This window comes from Apus apus, chromosome 8 (genome assembly GCF_020740795.1).
Source record: "Apus apus isolate bApuApu2 chromosome 8, bApuApu2.pri.cur, whole genome shotgun sequence".
In the NCBI taxonomy this organism is placed as follows: Eukaryota; Metazoa; Chordata; class Aves; order Apodiformes; family Apodidae; genus Apus; species Apus apus.
In genome coordinates, this window is record NC_067289.1 from 22,576,695 (window position 1) to 22,592,999 (window position 16,305).

At 41.0% G+C, this 16,305-nt stretch overlaps 1 protein-coding gene across 1 annotated transcript in view; it reads right to left on the reverse strand.

The window, feature by feature from the left end:
• The window catches only part of LOC127387807 (multiple epidermal growth factor-like domains protein 6), a 194,338-nt gene that overhangs the window by 60,824 nt on the left and 117,209 nt on the right, over nucleotides 1-16,305 (reverse strand). Inside the window, exon 7 of the mRNA XM_051626590.1 lies at nucleotides 8,836-8,958. Within this exon, the coding sequence (XP_051482550.1) occupies nucleotides 8,836-8,958 (123 nt within the window). The remainder of the gene's footprint in view (nucleotides 1-8,835; nucleotides 8,959-16,305) is intronic.

Consider the following 16,305-nt stretch of genomic DNA (forward strand, 5'->3'; position numbering starts at 1 on the left):
CTGTAGTTTCTCTGTCCAACCTAGCACTACAGTAGCTATCCTTTCTGGTTGGAAATTAAAAGCAGCCAGACTCACCTCTTCCCACCTTCTCTATTTAAAACATCTATAATACCAACCCAAATGTAGCTACTTTATGCTCATTTTTTCCTGAAAAAATCTTGCCTGTCAGCTTAACTAGCACCTTTCTTTCCCAGGTGTTTATTCACTAAGGTCATCCTACTTTGCCATTCGAGCTCCCCTTGGGAGACAGATTCTCCTTCCACTGACCACAGCTGTCCTCCTGGGGGGGCTGCACTGTTACATTTTGAACACGGGTGACCAGGGATACACATGAACTCCAGATAAGGTCTCACCTGCAGACAAAGCTGACCTCACCCCTTCTCCACAGTTCAGTAATTACTGGCTGGTGACAAACTTGCCTTTGATGGGTGGCTGACCCTTATCAGCCCCACAATGAGAGGGAACAAGTGGCCACAGCTGCTGGCACAGTGGCAAAACCTTACCAGTTTGGGGACCGAGCCTGTTCCTTTTGCTGCTCAGCTGAGCCAGAGCACCAAGTGGCACATGAAGGTTTGAACTGCTCCATCACCACCCAAGGGACAACTTCCACCCACCCAGGCCTTGCCACACTCAGCCCCTGTCCATCCAACCTCTGTCTCACCACAGCACTGTAAAAAACCACCAAAAAGTTTTACAGAGGAGTCTGCACATCCAGCTGGCTTGCTGGAGGACACCTCAAGTGCCAGAGGCAGTGGAGGAGCCGCGAGAGGTTTGGAAACAGACTGGAGAACAGCAGAGCAAGGTCTCTGGTGCCTTCTCCCCACTAATGCTCCCCTTTTCCAGCTCTTACTGACAACCTCAGGGACAAAACACAGCCACCCCATAAGAGACAGAGGGGGAGCTGGCTTTGGATGCTTGCTGAAGTGCTCTGTGTGCTGTCTCTGTGGAAGGCAGGGCTCGGGGAGGCCAGCACCGAAGGCCAAGTGCTCGTTGCCCACAGCATGAGTTGGAAGCAAGTTGAACAGCAGGATTTACTTACACTTCATACACAGCATATAAAATCTCTGAGCAGAAGAGGAGCCATATGGAAACGGTTTTGTGACAGGAATTTTAGTGCAATAAATCCATAAATTTGGCCCTATCTTTCTCTGGCATGTTCAAGGGTAGCATGTGTGTGAGTTTGTGTTGGGGAAGAGGGGGAAGTTACCTTAAAAAATGATTAATATGTTAAGATATATGAGAGAAAAAAGAAACACAACAAAACAATCAAACCCAAAGACAGCATTTCTGTTCTGCTTGAGAGAGTGTTTGGTTAGAAACCTGAAGGGGAGGATGAATGGATCAGACTATGATCAGGAGCAACAGAATCCGAAAGTAGACAGAGAAAAGGTTTTATGCAGAATAAAACATGTTCTACAGGCCAACTCTAAATACAGCATGCTGAGTAATAAAATGTTAGAATTAAAACACTATTACGTTCCTAATCTATGTCATCATTGCCAGTGTGCAACGAACAGCCAGGAGTCTATGAGGCAAAAATCCTGTTCCAAGTTGTGAACTAACATGAGCTACCATCTCAAACGTGTCATTTTAATCCTGTTCATAAGTGATTCCTAAAGCTGCTTTTAGCAAGCAGGGCTAAATATGAATGAATACAATGACCTGAAGCACTATCCTGGGGTCTTTTGAATTGCCTTTAATGTGTGTCTCCAGGCAGATAGCACAGGACTTACCCTCACAGGATTTGGCATCTCTCTTCAGCTGGTAGCCTGGCTGGCACTGGCACTTGTATCGGTCTTCACCGAGCTGAACACACTCCTGCTCGCAGCCCCCCTTGTTAACACTGCAGGAATTGAGGGCTGGAGCCAAGGAAACGTTGAAGGAACACATGTCAACAACCCAAAAAACTTATTTCCTATTTTAAATCATAAACTAACAACAAAAATGCACAACACCTCACCAACAGCTTTCCTAAATGCACCTGTCCCTATCCCCTGTGTGATTCATGGTGCTTGCTGGACACCACATCCCATGCCAGCGAGAGCCCGTGATTCCAGGGAGAGGCCCGTGAGATCTAAGAGCTGCAATGTTGACTGAAGTACAGCCAACCTTTGATCTGACAGCAACAAAGCACTTGAGAATCCACTGAGGTAAAGAAGGGGGGGGGAAGCAGCCACACTGACACTTGCCCATTGGGTTTTTTTCTGTCCCTGCTGATTAAAATATTAAAGAAATAAAAAAATTGTCTTTCAGGCTGATTTCCTCATCCTCACACACAGGAAAATGACACAAGTCACAAGCTCCACAGGATGGACATATAAAATAAATCACAAGGAGGAAGAGGCTCTTCAGTACATCTCTATAGATGCTTCTTCTTTCATCCAGGCAAATTAATATTCTTTTTTTGTTCAACATACATCTCAGGCCTCTGGAGAAACATTTCTCATTCTACCAAAATACATTAACACACACCCACACCTATTTGCACATTGCATATAAAATTAAGATAGATCATTTGAACCTGTTATTGTGCTGTACGTATGTACTTGTGAGTCTGTGCATGACTGCATCTATATGTATGTATTTTAACAGCAGGGATGTATTACGTTCTCCATGAGCAGCTGGGAAGACTCATGGAAGTCCTTTGTGGAAGGAATGAAACTCTGGACCCAATGAAGTTAGCAAAGAGCTTTGACACTTATTTTAGGAGTATTTATATTAATTCATTTCTCTGTAACAGACATGAAGACACTGTTAGCCACAAAACTGCTGTAGGATGCACTTCACCCTACGCTACCAATTAGCAAACACTTAGTTTGTGCAGCCAAATACGTGTTAAAAACACAAATAAAAAGCCAGTTTTTACATTATCATGGATGCACACACAGCAGTAGCCAGGACAGCCCTCATTGCACACTGGACCTGACCCTGTCTTCTCATCTCCATCTGCGCCTGCAAACCTCCTGCCTGGTTAGCCACATAACTCAAAAGCAGCTCAGTTTCTACATGAGAGACAGCAAACCTGACACACTTAAAGTTCCCTGCTTGCTGCACGCTTGTACCCAAAGACCTGTTTTGCAGCAAGAATATTCAAATAAGATGAAAATATTTCAGAAGATGAAAACCTCCTTAAATTGGCTCCAAGAGAGAGAATACACATTTGAATTTCTAAAAGTGCCATTTTCTCCCTCCTTTTCTGGCATGAGCCAATCTGGATGTAAGGGGAGACAAGGAGGAGGATTCTCAGCCAGAAGGGGACAGGCATGAACTCCCGCACCCAGCGCGTGCACCAGCGGGGCTGTGCAGCCCGGCCTGCCCGAGCCAAGGATTCCTCTGCTCATCACGTGCTGCTGAGGCCTGGCAGGGAAGACATGAGAAGAGGTGCCAGACTGAACGAGAAGAGCATTGGGGAAGAAACAGGACAAGTTGTGGTTGTGCTGCCAGGTGCCAGCATCGCATCCTTGAGCAAGACACTTGGCGTGTCATGAGTCTAATTCCACCCCTTGTAAAGAGGCTTGTGGCTGGAGGGCTGAGCCCTGAGGGGCTCAGGCAGAAATACAGCATATCCTCCACATTTAAAGGTTTATTCTTGAAGTTCAGTGGAAAACCAGCCTCACTGCTGATTCCTGACAGGCACAGAGGTGCGGAGATAACACCTGGCAATGCTGAGAGAGGGAAGCAGCACTGCAGGAATGGGGATGGTGGCGGGAGATATCACACAGGAAAGAAAAAGATCTGCTGATGACTGAGCAATGTGTATTTCTCAACCCATTATTTTTTATAATAATGCTCATAATTTTACAAAAACAACCTATGAAGTCATAGCTGAAAGTATACATAGCAGCCATGGGGTTAGAACAGGCCATCTTTGCAAGCCCATGTTTTCCATCACCTTAAATCCAGTCTTAGCAATGACAAGAAATATAACTTCAGACTTACTGTGCTTTTACTTATGTGGAAAACTACAGATTATAGATTTGTAGATACTTTCTTCTTTGTTATTTCCTCTATTAAGAGCTTTAGTGTATGAGTCTCTATAAAAACCCACATCTCAACAGCTTTTCTGCATAAGGCAGACTTCAAAGGTAACAGCTGGCACCAGAGATGAATCGGGGTCTAAAATCTGCACTCTGCTTTCACTTCTAGGACTTCAAACAAGAATAAAATCCAGCAAAGACAATGAATTTACATCAGTCCAAAAAACACAGCCTAATACTACAGTAAACACATTCTCTTTCTGAGTTTCTGCTTTTCAGACACCAGTTGGTTAATCCGTAATGAAGTTAAATTCATTACGTTACTGATGTAATTATTAACATAATAAAGGCATAAAAAAAAAAAAAAAAAGGACAGAGTTACCTTTTTTTATACTAATTACCTAATTTGTAGTGAACGTTCAGTGTGGCACATATATCTAAAAATTAATTGAAGATCTAGCAAAATTTGTGGCAAAAAGCTAAGAAAGAAAAAAAGCATTGAAAAAGATGGGATTCTGGCATGGAAAAAAGTATCACAGATCATCAAAAGTTTGCAGAAGAAAGAGTTTTTCTTTCAAACACTAGTTATTATTGAACAAAGCAACTCATTTTAGAGGCTGTTTGCCTTAGAGTACAAGCAGAATTTTCTAATGAGAGCAGGAAGAATGACAAACAACAAATAGACTTCTTCAAACCATGTGTTTTGAGGCTTATACTAGTGGTGGAGGGACAGACCACTAGTCGTTAGTCAGGGTCCCAAAAAACCTGTGATGATACAGTAGGAGGACTGAACTTGCTGGAAACAGCTTGTGACAGAAGTTCAGTCATCTTCCATGCAATCACATGAGAAAGTAGCTTATCCCAGGTTTTAGACTCTTCAGATGTGGGCTGAATATCTTATAAGACAGATCCAATTCCTTATGTATGGGAGACTTCCAAGCCATCCTGGCGGCAAAATCTGCTTCCCCTCAAGTGATTTTGGCACTTTTGCTCCCAGAAACACAGGGTTGCCAAAAAGAAAAAGAAGATGTAGGAGGAATGAACATAAGAGAAATCTGAGCTGAGTTAATCTGAAAAGCCTGTCTAAAGGGATGCTTGTTTCTTATTTCTGCAGCTGAGCTAGTCACCTTCTATCAACAGCTCATTTCCAGAATGCTGTCTCTTTTTGTTCGTAATAATGTGGGAGAGATCATTACAGCCTCTAAACTATCCACAGAAGAAACAGTACTGCTAATATAAGTCTTGTTTGATATGTTAGATGTTCTGCTTAGCTGCCCTAGGTCAGAGGACACGCACTATTTGGGCTGCTTGATCAGGTGACTGCTCAAAACTGAGCAGAAGAGGCAAACTCTTCATCTCTACCAGTCAGTGCAAGCAGTTAGTGCCCAAATCCACATGACAGGCACACTGGGATTACTGGTTTGTATTAAATGCTTCTCTCTGTCCTCATCAATTAGTAAATGTCTTATGCTCCAATGCACTAGAGCTTATTATATCCATTTATTTTGGTGCCTTGTCTAAACAGCTGAAACAGAACTCAATATCCTCTGCTCAGTATTGCAAATATCCATTATCATGATAGCAGTTCTCTCTGAAACTTACTCCTGTCTCTCATCTTAGGATTTATTTCCATTTCTCCTCGATAATTTCTGAGATTCTACAAACAGAACTGAACACCGTATGAAGTATTTTTAATAACTTTTTGTGAATACTTACATTTATGAAATGAAAACCTCGCTTTCTGCTAATGTTCATAGATAGGACAATGCCAAACTGAGCTTCTTGATTGTTTGTGCCATGAGAAAACTTTACTATTCTATATATTACACAAGTAAATTCATATAATTGCGACAATATCTGATTTTTGTGTTTACCATTCAGTTCTCTCCCTCTTCTACCCCCCTCAAAGCCACTTACATCCTTTTTTAAAAAAAATAATAAAAAAATCCCTCTCCAGCACAGCTGAAAATGAGACTATTTAGAGAGTAACATAATTCAAACATCACATCTTTCACTTTTGGGTCTTCCCTGGTCAGAGGGCATCAGAGAGAGATGAATTTCTCTCTTTTAATTCACAGAAAAACACTAGTGTTATAGTTACACATGAACCACTCTGCTTTTCCATTAATTTTTTTCTCTCACAGTAGTGTTTCCTTGCTCATTCCTTCTCCAAATAAGATAATCAAGACAAGATTGATACTTAATTGTATTTTTCATTGCAGTTAATTAACAAAACATTGAAGGTCTCTCTATGCCAGAAAACCAACAAATCTGAAAGGATAAGTATTTAAAATAAAAAACGTTATTCCCACAGCTTGAGCACTGGTTCATCTTGTGTTCTAGCTGCATCAGTAAATTTATTGCTGTGGTAATTCCAGCAATGACTGATGACATATTTGGCTGATTTTAAGCACAACCAAGGGACTTTGTACAAGAACCGAGACAATGACCAAACTGTGAGTGAACTTACTCTGCAGATGTGGTCTGATCATACTTGACTGTTCTTCTCATATTACCTAAAATCAGGCTTAAAAATTCAAACCACTTATATCCTTTTCTTCTTCCCAAATGACAGAGCATTTTAATCCTTTTTGCAGAACTCAACAACTTGACTTTTGTTTCAATGCAATGCAAGGACAGCATAGTTTATTATTTTTAGCAAGATGCAGAACTAACTCTGTCTCTCCTGTTTCAGGGCTCAAAGCCCAACCAGAGAAACAAACACAGGATTTATGTTTAATGGCAGAGGGGCTAATCCTTTTCCACAAGCACAGAAACAAGTATTGTGTCCCACCACTGGCTGAACTGCTGAGCTCCATGGTGCTCCCATTTACATGAGCATGCATAGAGTAACTCCGTACTGTACATCAGTGGCTTTTCACCTGAATCTGACAAACAGGGATCATACCTCCTCTCTTGTTTACTGTTTTCTAATGCTTGTTTCTTGGAATGGGATTCCTCTGACCAAGAGTAGCCATCTGTCAGTACAACTGTGAGCATCATTCAGATGAGCAGAGCAGTTGCCAAGAGGAGACCCACAGACAACCCATGCTCTGAATTTGATGTCCGCAGCAAGGGGAAGACATCCCCAAGCAAGCACTCATGAACTGGAAATCTTCAGTAGAGGAGCTTTAAAATTCATTTAAAGAAAGGCAATCGGTTTAGTTTGCAACTTTTGTTATTGGCTTTCACAGAATGATGGTTGGAAAAGACTTTTAAAATCAGCAAGTCCTACCATAACCCAACTCTACCAACCGTGAATTTAACTACCAAGTCCAGTGCTTAAACCATGTTCCTAAGCACCACATCTATACATCTTTTAAACACCTCCAGGGATGGTGATTCAATCACCTCTCTGGGCAGCCTGTTCCAGTGTTGAATTAGCCTTTCTGTGAAGAAGTTTCTTCTAACATCTAATTTAAACCTTCTGAGCCCATTTCCTCTTGTCCTGGAGCACAAGACAACAAACAACTTTCAAGTGCTGTCTTTTGCTTGGCTGTGCCATGGAAAAGAACAGCACAGGTTTTGCTGGCTGAGCAAGGGAAATTTGGCATCAGTTGTAATGGAGATGTGACAAACACGACTGCAGTGGATGAAGATGTATCCCTGATGCACAGGAGCAGTGAAACTTTTAAAGGGTATAGGACCACTGTAGGAACAAGGAAGTTTCACAAATCTATAGTGCCCTAATTTTCAGCCCACAGAATGAGCAGAATCTCAGAAAAAGCTCGAAACTCTCAGCTTCACATGCATGGGCACATCTTGCGTGAGCTAAAAGGATTAGCACAAACTAAACATTCATGTAATGTGCCTTGGAGGAGTTTTTAGCCCACCCCATCCATGCTTCTCACTGTGCCTAATAACAAAAATGTAAACCAGATCCAAGCAGACAATTCTGCATTGCTGTTTTATCTAAAAACTTCAACACACATCAAAGGCTGAAGAGATGAAGGGTAGGGCTTCTCTTCTTGCACCCTCTGAAAACCAGAGAAGACCTCTGAGAACACAGTTATATATTTCATTAGCATTTTAGAGCTCCCTCTCTAGCTACCAGTCCATAGCACTATATTCTCAAATGTATCTTAGTAATTCATAAATTTGGCCTCTGCTCTTGATCCTCCCAAGAGGATTTCCTGCTCTGCTCAGTGCAGCACAGTTGCAGAGATTTTACTTCATCGTCTCACCCCTTGACCCACTTAATGACATGCTCCTGCCTCTGCTGCTGACACCACCTGGGAAAGCTCACAGGAACCCAGCCCAGACAGTCTGATGCAGATGCTCACCTGCTGTAAGGGTAAATCCATCTTTAGGGTGGCAACCACAAACTTTTATTTTGTCTTCATCACTGAAGACACAAGCTGCAGTTTGGGACTGCTTGGCTGGAAGAACAGTGTTCTGCCAGGCACCTGTGGGCAGGAGTTTCACTATCTGCTGTTTGTATCACTTCTGAAAAAACAGGCAAAAAGACTAAGTAGGAGGAATAGTAAATGGGGGCAGAAAAGCCCAGGGCATGGCTGGAACGTGGAAGGGGAAGTGACACACACACACAAAATGTTTAGACTTTCATAAGAAATCAACTTCTTCTGTGATGCCTGCTGAAGAACAAAAAAATATTTCACAAGATTGTGTCCCAGAAAAATGGGACACCATCACTATTTGTTCACTAAAAAATATAGAAACCTTCAGACGTCCATGAATTCCTGCAAGCTGCTTGAACTGGAAGGGACAGAAACATCCTATCTGAATTAGGCAAAATTCAAACTGGGGAAGCCCACAAACCTTTGCATGTACACTAAGACAGGTTTAGCAGAGAAAAGCATGTCTTCAAGTATGTGAAGTGGTTGTAATGTTTACTTACCTATGCAGGTGCGTCCATCAGTGTGGAGCCTGTGTCCTGCCTGGCACTGACAGTGGAAGGAGCCATGAGTGTTGACACAGCCTTGCTGGCAGCCACCATTCACCACTGCACACTCGTCCACATCTGCAGAAGGAAGGCAGATGACCAGAATTACAAGATGGCCTCAAAGACATATCCTGGTTCTCCTGGACAGCACGCAGCTCATACGTAATGCAACCATCACACTGGGTCTCATTTACTTTGCTTCTCTGCTGTAAACAGAGCAAAGAAAATTGAAATGTTATGGTGTTTTTCAAGCTCCTGCAGGCACCGCCTCTGTAGTCTCCACTTCTGAAGCCCTTGTTAATTAGAGCAATCTGCAACATGGCTGCTCCTTCAGGGCCGAGGGAAAAAAACAGGGAAAGAATTAGGGTAGGGTAACAGAACTGAGCTTGTAGGTACCACTGGTCAAACATTTGGCTTTTGTAAAAAAAATGCTGTATGAAGATTTCCTTTTGCACCAGGCCTTTAATCCTATCAGCAGGTGCTCTTGAGGGTACATGCAACTGACAGAAATGGAAGGAAGCCATGCAAGAGCAGTGCCTGTGCTCTCAATCAACATTATATTTTCAACCACTGAATGCACAGAGACAGACTAGACATTCAAAAAGAGTTATGATTTTCTGGCACATTTTCTGAGGCTCTTGTCCCTTGGGCCTCCTCATGTTCACCTGAACTTTCCGTATTATCTTCACAGAAGACCTCCCAGAAAAATTATGTACTTTCCTGATGATACTTTTCCCAAGCAGGTATCTTTCCATATTTCACATTTTCAGATATTACAATCAGCTAAATGTAGAGGGGAAACTAGCATTAAACCAGTTTGAGAATACTGCTGTAATATTTCATCTGAAAATGATAGACAATGACAAAGAAAAAAGACAAGAAAAGTTTAAGTAAACAGGTGAAGGTTTAAAACAGACCCACAAAACTGAATTTCCAAAAGTACTGCAGAAGCAGTTTCTGCACCTTTTCAGCACACCAGGCTGCTGTAAACAGCAGTTGATTGACATGCTGACACCACTACCTTAAGAACTGACATAGAAGTCATTGGAAATGTCCATTCCCTGACAAAATTTCACCTAGTAGATGTTTGCTTAGAATTTGTCTGGCCTTTCCTTAACAGTCCCCAGGGATGGAAACTCTGCCTCCCTCCATATCACCCAGGGGTGATGCTGCTATCAAATTATCCTGACCATCAAAGACATTTTCTCCTGCCGAAGCCTAACCTCCCTTCTGCAATAGGCATCTATAAAGAAACTCCTTTTCAACATTACAGTTTTCCATTGATCTAATTGCTCAAATTATCTAGGGATTTACCCACCCAAACACACCCAAGCAGGTGTGGATGAAGACTTGGATTTAAAGAAACAGAAGAGTGGTTGCAACGAGAGACCAGTCTCCAATTGCTGCTGTGGGCAAGAGAGCTGGTAGCAGAGAATACACACAGCAACACAAAGGGTTTCTTCCCATTCCCCCCCATATTGCACTTGAGGAACAAGGGGTCTGGCTTTCATATTTCTGCTGTTCATATATCTGCATTGCATTTAGCTTTCATGGTTTACATTTTTAAAATGCTTTTATGTTTATTCCGTTTTAGAAAATCTAATCAAAATTAAATGAAAAAGGAAGTTTTAAAGATGAACAGGAAACATACAACTTCCTGGTGCCAAGGAAATGTATTTATAAAGTTAAAGTTTAATATTTCACATGTGAATTTCACTTAACCTAAAATAAAGTCCTGGCATAGACTAGTGTTTAAATTCAGACCATTTGCTAACATGTGCCACTTTTCAACCCTCCTGCTATATATGCTTTTTTATTAGATTGTATACTACATATATTTCCTACTGCCTGGAGACATCTGGAATACTCTTTTTTCAAACAGAAGTTTTGCTTTTTTAATGTAAACAGTAAACAGAAAATGTTATTCATCTTGTTGAATACTCTACTGTTAAGAAATAGCCTGTTGAAAAATGCCAGGACAAAACCAAAAGCAGGAAACTATTTGTCTTCTGTACCACTGAAGTAAAATAAGCAAAAAGGCTCAGAAAAATATAAGAAAGTAGCTGAACTATAAAGTATACCACATTCTAGCGTTTATACCTCAATAAACTCAAATCCTGGGAGATTCAATTTATTAATTTTATAGGCTACAATCAGCTTCAAAATTTCTCTAATACACTGAATACAGTTTTAAAGTTAGGATATCAGCACTTACAAAGGAGAAAAAAACTAGTCCAGCTAGTCAAAATGAGTGCTTGCAGTTAGCTCTATTTGTTAGTCTCTGTTTGAAGGTTTAAAAAGTAAGTTGGTTTGTGAGGAAACTGCACCCAGCAGCTCCCACACCAGCTGCAGCTCTTCTTTCAACAGAATTTCCCTCATGCTAGCACACCCCAAAAGGCCATAAGGCAATATAATTAAATGAAAAATTAAAAAAAACTTTCTAAAATATGTGTGTATACAAGCTATACCTAACCCCACCCCAGAACTCCCTGCTGCTACTGGGGAAAAAACAGAGGTGAGATCAACAATCCTGGCAGCACAACTCCATGCCTGTCCTCCCAGGAAACCTTGTGAGCAGCAAGTTTGGTCACAGACAATCCCTTCTTGTCTCAGGCTTTCTCTGCAAGATCAATATTTTAAGGATTATATGTTGAAAGATTCCTTCATATACCACAGAGATTAATCACGAAAAATGCAACGTGCGGTCGCCTTTCAATGTCTCCTGCACCTCAAGGCCAGGAATTAACTTTGCCCATAGTTACAGAAGAAAAATGCCTTAGTTACTTAGTCTGGGGAGCAGTCTGCAAAGTAAACACTAATCTAAATGCTTACATTTTTAAAACTTTCAAGTGCATGTCAGCTTATTTGGACTTTTATATTCAAATTGCTGTATTAATAAAGGACATATTTACCAGCAAGACAAGAGCTTGTGCTGCTATAGGTACAGAAATAGCAATTTGTTTTTCTATATGGGAATAACTATAGAAATGTAAAATTAATCTAGAATTATGAAGTTACAAAAAGATAAGACATTCTAGAAATATGAAGTCATATTGTAATTCTAGAATATTATGGGATTACGGAAGATTGTATCTGTTTAACAATACACTATAATTAAATTTGGATTAGTTCCCCACTGCAGATCCAACTGAAATACCTACGTGTTCAACTTTCTACAGTTATAATTTAGGATGCTTATCTCAATAACCTGAATTTCAAGCCATGTATGGCTTGCTTATCCCAAGTCAGACTGTGATGAAAGTGACTGCATTCCCACAAAACAGAGGGAGAGTGATTCGCTGAGAGGAGAGGCGGGAAGTGCAATGAGCAGGGTGTGCTCTCCCCAGGCTATCCTGTGAAGGGGATTATGCTGCTGGTGAGTAGAGCTGAGCCAGTATGTGAATACCCTTCCCACCTACAGAAGATTTCAGAGATTCATTTTAGTGGGATTCCCCACTGGAGGCTTCTCTGCTTTCCCTGCTGTCCATACGCAGCACATGCCTCACCACACACCCCAGGACACACAGGTGTTCCCATTTACACATTTTTCATCAGGAACAAGCTGGCAGGAATAACCATATGGTCAGTCAGACAAGCCCAAAATCAGCCCTACACATTTCCAAGATATGAAGTATTGTAGCCACCATGACACGCAACATTTTTTAGTTCTTTGTGCTTCTGAGGCCTGTGCATTTGCACTGAGCTCTGTGCATCGTGACTGCACACTGACCTCTCCTCCATCCCAAGAGGATGCACATCTCACATCCTGAACACAGGAAAAGAGGCTGTGGTGCACAAATGCATAAGCTGCTGCCAGGGCCCTTTCCAAGGGCAGATCCTAATGATGAAGTTCCAGATCTTGAAGTCCTCTGTACTCCTGAATGGGGGTTTTGCTAATATTCAGAGAAGTTTGTCCCCAGTTGATTTGACAGGACACGTTGGCAACAGCATGATTTCCCTGCCCAAAACCTGTTTAAATGCAGAGCTCAGTGATTGCTTGCTTGGAATTCAGGGTCATCACATCGGTGGCTTTTTCATATCATTACCAAAACATTTAGGAACAGCTATGATTAATCAGTTCCTTAAAAATAAACAGACAGCAGTGTTAAACAGAGATAATTAATGAACCTGCAATCATATTTTTATAAAAGAAAAAATAAGCAAGACACTGCCAGATGGATTCCCTACTAACAAACAGCTTAGATTTGAAACAATTAAGAAATGTAAACCATATGCAAAAGTACCATTTTTATGATCTTTCCCCACTTCTCTGGCCTTTGTCTGGTGCAAGACAGAGTTGTGAGGGGGAAAGGTATATTTCAGCTCCTGCTTTTTCAGTTCTCCACTTGGAAGAGCCCAGCACAGCTTCAGGCCAAGAGCCTGAAGGCTCCAGCCCCAGCTCCCACATCGCCAAACAGAGGGGAGCTGGCGATGCCAAAGGCCCTCATGCTTACACTGCAAACCAGGAACAGCCTTAAACCTGCACATAGCAAACACCTGAGGCTCATGAGAGTCCAAAGAGATTCTAAAATGTCTGTCCCTGTTTTAACACTGACAGGCACTTCATGCAATCCCAAGCCTACTTTGCTTCTAAATCTTTTTTTTTTTTTTTCCCCCCAAAGCACCTGCCTAGCAATTTCTGCAGTGATGACTCCCAAAATTACTGCTCTCCCATAGGTGTGCAATGACCCTCCATAGGGAAATGCATATATTTGGGCTCTGGTATAGGACAACTACCACTTCAGATCTCAATGTGCCTGCAGAAATACTGAAAGTCAAGCTTGCTTTTCTTCCTAATTCAATTTATTTTTCAAGCACTGCATTTATCACAAGGTCACGATTGGCAATTTTTATTGCTTTTCACATGCCTTCTGTGCACATGTGCAGCTGCTCTGAAAGTACAAGAGCAAACAGCCTTCTAATATGAAGTTTACTGCACACTTCTGCTTGCAGGTTTTTAGTAAAATGAAAGGTATAGGGTTATTTAAAACACAGTTCTGTTGCAGCCCTGAGTTCCCTTCTTTGGGCTGGCCAAGCCAACAACAGCACAAACATTGTGAGGATCCCTACTGGAAAGAGAGATTATGTGCCAAGGGTATCCCGAGGGTGACATTCATAGCTGAGAGTGTCAGTCACCCTCCAAACAGCAGAGGCTTGATATGGATGAAGAGATTTCTGTCCAGCTGGGAGATGATACAAGAAACACTTTCTTACTAAAATCAGCTGGGGACATCCTAGCACAGTCACTGACACGCAGGGGTCCAAAACACCACAATACCATCTGTGGACCTGGCCAAGATGACTTTCACAGGAGCATAACTGCAGCCTTTTTATCAGATGCCTAAGAAATACCACATAAAATTGGAATGAATGACACAGGCTCATTACCATTTTCCAGTCACTGCAATCCCCTCAGCTCCCTGCCGAAAGAATGCAACCTACTTGCATTTACTTGGAGAATAGTTTATGCTAATGGTTTTAAAGTCAGATTTAATTAAAAATAATTATAGTAATTATTTATAAAAATTCATGACCAGAAAGAGGACAGAGTCTACTCTTTGCCACTTTATCTTAAAATTCTGGGGTTTGTCTCTTCTTTACACAGACAGCTCTGTGGGTCACTGGTCCCCAAACAATATTGTGAGGATTAAACAGTAACAGTAGTGACAGAGAAATAGGGAGGGGAGGATTGGATCTTATGTAAAGAACCACAACTAGAAATCTTAAGGGGCTATATCTAAAACTATCACAAGCAGATAAAATGTTCAACTCAAACATTTATTTGGAAACAAGTTAACAAAAATCTGGCTTTCCACTCCCTTGCCCTGACTAGTTTGCCTAGCTTCTTCAGCTGCAGATCATTTAGTACATCTGACATGAAAACTCCCTTATTGTTTGCTCTTTAACACAACATTTTAAATCAACAAAGACGTATGACAGTGCTTTCCCTTCTGTCACTTGTAAAAGCACTGAGATTAGTCTCTTTTATATTATCCAAAGGATGTTTAAACCTCACACAAGTTATGGAGGGAAAATATCATATGGTCTTTCCCCACTAATTTACATGGTGGATTTTACACATTAATTTAGTGTGTTTCTAAATTAAATAATTTATATAGTTAAGGGAAGGAAAGGAAACAGGCTTGATTCCCAGCCATTCACAATCGTCACAGAAGTCAGAAATTCTTTCTATAAAAGTGAAACAAAAAATAAGACCCATTATTCCTGTAAGTAAATTCATTACAGATTCAACTCATGGCTTCCTCTACCTCAGTCTCCACAACTCTTGAGTTTGAAAATGTCCATAAATTGACAATCAGTGTGAATCCACTCACAAATGTACTCACTACTAAGCATGACATAGTTTGCTCTTTGTGCAGAAATGTTTAAAATGCTCTCTCCTGTTTTACTAACAGTAAAGTGGTTTTCAAGGTTTGGAAGTTTGATTGGAGGAGTTTTGAAACTCCTGTTGCTAGAAAAGTATTTGTCTTTTTTTTTCAACAATGAAGGAAGTTTGACATTAGTATTGATTCTAGGAAGAAAAATACAAGTTTAAAGTCTGGTCAAAAATAAAGCCTAAAATTCAACAAGAAAACCAAAAATTTCTGTTCATTTTAATTAAAAAAAAATAAATTTCTGTTTCATTGAACCAAACTAAGCAGCAAGGAGGGAAAATACAGGAGTTTTTTTATAACAGTGGGATTTTAAATTGCAAAACCTTCCATGAAGTCCAGGGAGTTTTTATGCTTCACAAAAACCCATAAATATGCTAGAAGCTCTTATGAATGGCCTACTAGAACCTGATGTTAAAACACGTTAGTGAAACAGCTTTCAGCATAGATAAATGTGCTCCTGCAGAGCCAGCTGGGCCATTTTGAACTGTTAGTGCTCTTAGGCTTTATTTTTTGCTCTTCAGCTATTTGTTTCTGCCCTTTCCTGGCCCCTCCGATGGATTATATGAGCATCCATTGTCTGCTCCAGTTCAAAGTCAGCCAGGTTAGCTCCAACGGCTGCTGGAGCTTACTTAAATTTCAGTAAGTCACAGGTGTCTGAGGCAAGCCTGCTACAACAAAATTAATTAACAGAATAGCTTCAGCAAAACCTACTGAAAGGAGCACATCACATCTGATAAGAGATTGGTTAAAAGGCATGGGTAACAGATTCCTTACCCAATTTAGTCCCTGCAAACAGACTCCACAATGAAAGAGCATCCTTGTTAGAGCAGTAAGTTTTCCACTACATTTCTTCTTTGCTTGGGATTAAGGACAAAGCAGCTTTAATCAGCACGTATTTTGGCAGGGCTATCCAATTAGCCATGCACAGGCTTTTCAAGTTACCTGATTATTTATCTTCCCCTGAAAATCAATGGCATTAAAACAACAAAGCTTTTTCTACTTGATTCACTGTCTTTCAGTCTGTCACCTT